Below are 5,394 nucleotides of genomic sequence, written 5' to 3'. Positions count from 1 at the left end.
ATATAAGTTTTATAAAACAAACAGGTGTTTTGAATAGAGAAGTTGGCCAACAGCTTCCTAACTCGGAGCTCAAAATCAATGCTGTTATATAAATCACTTCATGATTATAACAAAAGTATGCTTGCGCAAGGGCTTTTTATCCTTTTAGTATACTTTCGACAAGGATAAGCTCTTATAGTAATAGCCATAAAACCCAATATACTCACACATTTGATGAGCTTTTCTTGACAAGGCAATATTGCTGTTCGAACCCAGCATTTACACATTGTTAACCACGGATAAAACGCAATATTTACTATATCTCGATATAATTAAAGCTCTAAAATCATAAATATAATCTAAATAAAAAGAAGTACAAGTTTAAAAAATGCTCAAAGTTTATTGTAAATTCGAATCAGACATTTAAAAGTTTGCGAATCAAATCTGAGATTTTACCACACCTCCCTTATCATGATTCTTGAAGCCTGTAGATACCCATTCGGTTTCATCGTTGCCCACCGGCTTGATTGATCGCTCGAGGTGTATCCGTAAATACCGTTCAGATGGCTGTGGAAAAGATTGCATAAAATTTTGTACGTTAAATCATCGCTTGTGAATTGATTACCTTGTAACACAAGCGCTGTGAAACCACCAGCCACCACGATGTTTCTTCGCACAGTTGAACGGTGCCGGATCGTTATCGCGATCGTAGGTCGTAAATTTATTGCCCACATGACGAGTGATCGAATCCCCAGCATTACCAGTGTATGGTCCAATCTGCTTCAGTATGTACTGCTCCGTAGCATTGCCAAGACTAAACTTAGTAAACTTTGAATACATTGCCACTCCTTGCAAGTTCTTTAACCAGAACATGATCTCCCATTGACGTCCATCGTTGACTATGCTGCTAATTCTTTCCAACCCGAGCCAAAACTCTCCATCCAAATTACCGAAACCAGTCTCGTAGTCTTTCCAGCTGCGATAGAATGATTCGGAACCGTTGAAACGATTCTGTACTACGATCCATCCAGCGTCGACCGAATTCATATCACAGAGCAGATTGATGGGCTGAGCATCGTCCGAAATTCTGATAAGAAATTTTTCACTGACCCACGATGGGACCTCGCGGCAAGAGCTGTATATGCTATCCTCACCAGCGGCAAGTTGCTCCGCGGTTGGTTCGATACCTACGGGAAACTTGGGTATTGAGTAGGCCCTGAAGTGGTCTATAATGAGCTCATTGCTTTGAGGGAAATAAGAATCCGTCGTTGGAGGGTCGATAGTGGATATCCTGATTTTATCATCCCTTTCATAAACTCTTTCGTGATTTGGCATTTCTTCTTTAATCTTCTCGGTGGACACACTTTGAAGTTTTGTTTCCATTGCAATCAGCCTGTAATTACGATTCACTGTTGTTAATATTTGATTGTTCCTTTTGTGCAGGAACTACATACCTTTCTTCGATTGATTCCAGCTTTGCGATCAACATTTCATATCCAAAACCACATGCTCCAGCGGGTTGTGTTTTTCCATTACTTAGGTCAAACTTTACGAAAATAAACAAAAACAAGGTTATTCGAAATTTCATTTTAATTACCATTTGTATTCAAGCACGGTAGATCGAATAATGAAGCAGGGCCCTAGAAACAGCTCGAGTTGTCAAGTGTGGTCTTATCAAGTTTGATAAGAATTTCATAACAATAACATCTCTTTTGACGTGCGTTTCGAACAGCTTTATGTTTATGGATGATATTTTGCTTCTTTACGGTGGCGCTTGCAGCTAAATGAACGCATGATGTACAAATGCGAATCTTATGCTCACGGGTAGTACGCAAATCAACAGCAGAAAGTTTCTAATAAGAAAATAATAACTTCGTGTTTAATCTACAACATTAACACTCATTTACATTTAATAAACAAACATTCGTTTAAGTAATAAAGATTTTTGAAACATTATTCTATTTTCATACGCAATCACAGATGTGTAATTATCAGCATCCAGTTTCACCATTTATAACCTTCCATGGTTGCATCACGCCTCGGAAACCCAACCATCGGCCCGATTCAGCTGTTAAGTGCAAAGTGCATCCTGAAAATGGCACCCTTGGGACATTCGGACCGAGGTTTGCTTTCTGATGCGCGATCCATCGGCCCTGCAGTCACATTGTGTAATTAAAACACCGCCCGTAGTATTAAATTCTCATGAGCGATAGCAACCGGGATCAGTGAGTGCAGTTGTGAGCCGAGCGAGAATGCATCACCATTGCTGATTTTACTCTGATGCACAGCAACAAAAAAAATTGTGCAGCTTGTGGCATGTTTTGCACGAAACCCCCGGAGTGTGGAGTGTTAATGGACATTTGTTCGTGTCTAAATCTGATTTTCGAAGTGCCACAAAAACAGTTGATGGATAAATTATGATTCCATCGCTACTGTTACGGCAACGTATGCCGTCCATTTGGTAGCATTAAAGATGTTCGTATTAGGTGCATCCCCACCACGGTACTTTATTCCATTTAATGTGCTATGGTGGAACAAAAAGTTTTTAATTTTCCTGTACGCAAACGTAAGCCCAGAAACAGGACGAGGCGCCATTTCCATTGGCAGCCTCGGTGGTGGCAATCCCACACACCAATTGAATGCCGGCACCGGCTCTCCACACATTACCATGGCCGGAATGCACATTTCCATAGCGTACCAACCTCAAAATCGCTAAACATCATCAATTCAATTAAAACAACTTTCGTCCCCCGTTGCAAAAAAAAAAAAGAAAAAGTTTGACTCCGTAGAAAATCCTCATTTACGTAGAGTGTCCAGCCCGATTGCCGACTGCTGCAGGTGGCAGCTTAGGTTAGCTCGAAGCTGGAGATGGAGATGGTGGATGGTGATTTGAATGCTGAAGGTGAATGAATTAAAGCCACAAAAGTTTCCAAAAATGCTTATTAGGAAAAACGAATACTCCCGGGCCCGGCCACACACTGTGCCCGACATCCGTTGGGTGATTCGTTTTACCTTCCCAGCCCATGTGCTTTGCCGCTGTGGAACCACTTACAACCACGGGACGCTCGCACGGGTGTGAGTCACAATAGGGACAAAAATGGAAAAGCCATCCAAACAAGATGGGCCAAAACTTTCGACAATAGAATAATTTGAATTCTCGGCCAGAATTGCCACCCAGAAGCTCACGCCTTCCTCCACCGTGTGGGGTTGGGCTGGCGATGATGCCCTAATGTCCCATGGACCGTTCCGTTGAATAAACTTCCCGGCGAGCCCAAATGTATGCTCGCTTTGTGTTATTATTGCCAGTGGCCATACCGAGACCACCTTGTGATCTGGCTTCGCTTTACAATACCCCCCCGCAAAAGGCCACCACACTACAGTTATCGTTATCATTACTATTATAATGCCAAACCGAGCGATGAAAGCGTACAGGGTGCCGGGATTGTTGATTGAATCGTCGCAGTATTTTCGTATCTTCTATTATTTCTTCCTCTTCTCTTTTTACATGGTCCACTCACACAGCCCACACAGAGGGGACAGGACTCCCGAAACGGCGCTCTTGTGTGCGGACCAACAACAACCGCACAAAGTTGGCGAAATTGATCGCTGCTGGTCGCAACGGTCGGTGGCATGGCATGGCGCGGTGCGGGTGGTGAAAACTGAAAGGTGAAACTTCAGAAAAACTTTTCTAATTTAATGCCTTGTTGGAGATTTTCATGCACAACTTGGGTGATTTTTAGAGTGGTACGCTTGTGTACGCTTACCTACTGGACGCCGGTTTCCGTACGGCATCGTTTGCCGATACCGCGCCTGGGAAGGGAGAACTGTTCGATTGGAAGCAGTTCCGGAAGGTCAAAAAGGTACAACTACCATCCCCTGCCTGTTTTTTTTTTGTGCCGGTTTTGTAGCAACAACTTTCAAGTGCCGCCAACCAGCAACAGCTGAATTAATGAAATCAAGCGTCCGCTTGCTCTGGTCCACCTTCGCGTATGTCCTTCACAAAATTCGCCTCAACTGAATGTGGTTGTGATTGTTGGGAATATAGGAGCCCGCTTCCCACTGTAAAGGAAGGATCGGTGACCATCCGGTCACAGCATCAGTGAAAGAATTTTTGGTAAATAAACTCCCGCCGTCCCGGACGACTTCACAATGGACGGTGGTGCGGAAAAAGAAATGGCGATTCGAATGGATGATTGTTCATTACGGGGCGGCTGGAATGCTCTGGAGTGCAAAAATCACTACCAAGAAAACCATTGCCGGGTTGGGGGGTCATTGTGCGATGCTAGACAACTTAATTGAAAAAGAAAATATGAAAGAATCTTGCACATTTCGCTGGCCCGATGGCCGTGACGGCCGATAGAAGCTGTCTATTCAATATTAACATTCGAAGCGATTCTTTAAGTTGAAGTTCTTGTGGAACAGTGTAGTAGACGCATTTGATTACAAAAATGTTCGGAGCAACTCGGAGTTTACGGCTCGGATGACGTCATTTATAAATCGGGGATATTGATGAATCTATTATTTAACTTACATGAAAACTATTATAAACCTATCTCATATTCCATCCTGTTCGATTTGAAACGAACAACACACCATGTCCCATCCATCAAATCGACACTGTACTGTTTCTTTTCCCCATTTTCGCTATTTGCATGTTCAGCAAATCGTAATGCCCACGGCAAAGACATGTAAACTCTCTTTTAGCACACACACACCCCATACACACGAACACGGTCCGATCGTGGCAGGAAATCCGTGGCAAAACCCAAGGCCTCGAACGGCTTGCCACAAAATCAACTGTCATTCGTTATAAATTACTGCATTAAAGTCACCTAGATTGGGTTTTATTACGCCATCATCCGTCCATGACAGGGCTTAGCATCGACACCCCGAGCATCGGGGCAGTGGTTTGCCATTCTTCTACCTTCTGATGCGTCCATCCACTGCTGAATCCCTTCCGGGAACCGGGTATTGTTTACCCTTCGACAGCTAAGCAGCTCCACCGAAAATGTCAGCGCTCGGAGCGAAAACCGGACATATTTCAAGTGTCCTAACCCCTTTGCTTCGTCAATTTTCTATCCACTCATGCCAGCAGCCCAGCTTTCGTCGGCGCACGAACCAGCGCAAAACTATCTGCCCGGTGCGATCGGCACTCGGCACTCTCCGGTGTGGACGATCTAAACAAACACCGTGTGGTGCGCCGTGGAACAGGGTGCGTCCCGTCGGAAGGAGCGGATTGATTGTTATGATATAAGAGTTCTCCGTCTTCCCCAACCGTCCACCGTCACACTGCAACACCTTGTGATGCATGTTTCTTGGCATGATATCGTTGGGTGTAGTTTCACAGCAAATCTTGCCGGTATAGGACGACACCTTCCCTACCGAATGCCAAACAGCAAATGTCTCCGCCCTGCC

General features: G+C 44.2%; 1 protein-coding gene across 1 annotated transcript; it reads right to left on the bottom strand.

The window, feature by feature from the left end:
* Positions 1 to 431: 431 nt before the first annotated feature.
* On the bottom strand, positions 432 to 1,567 carry LOC128302916 (angiopoietin-related protein 1-like). The gene is made up of 3 exons (XM_053039765.1): positions 1,434 to 1,567; positions 605 to 1,372; positions 432 to 546 (listed from the first exon to the last, which is right to left on the bottom strand). The coding sequence occupies exons 1-3, from the start codon at positions 1,565 to 1,567 to the stop codon at positions 432 to 434; spliced, it is 1,017 nt and encodes a 338-aa protein (XP_052895725.1).
* Positions 1,568 to 5,394: the final 3,827 nt, after the last annotated feature.

Source organism: Anopheles moucheti, chromosome 3 (genome assembly GCF_943734755.1).
Source record: "Anopheles moucheti chromosome 3, idAnoMoucSN_F20_07, whole genome shotgun sequence".
Lineage (NCBI taxonomy): Eukaryota > Metazoa > Arthropoda > Insecta > Diptera > Culicidae > Anopheles > Anopheles moucheti.
This window is presented reverse-complemented; position numbering and strand designations above follow the sequence as displayed.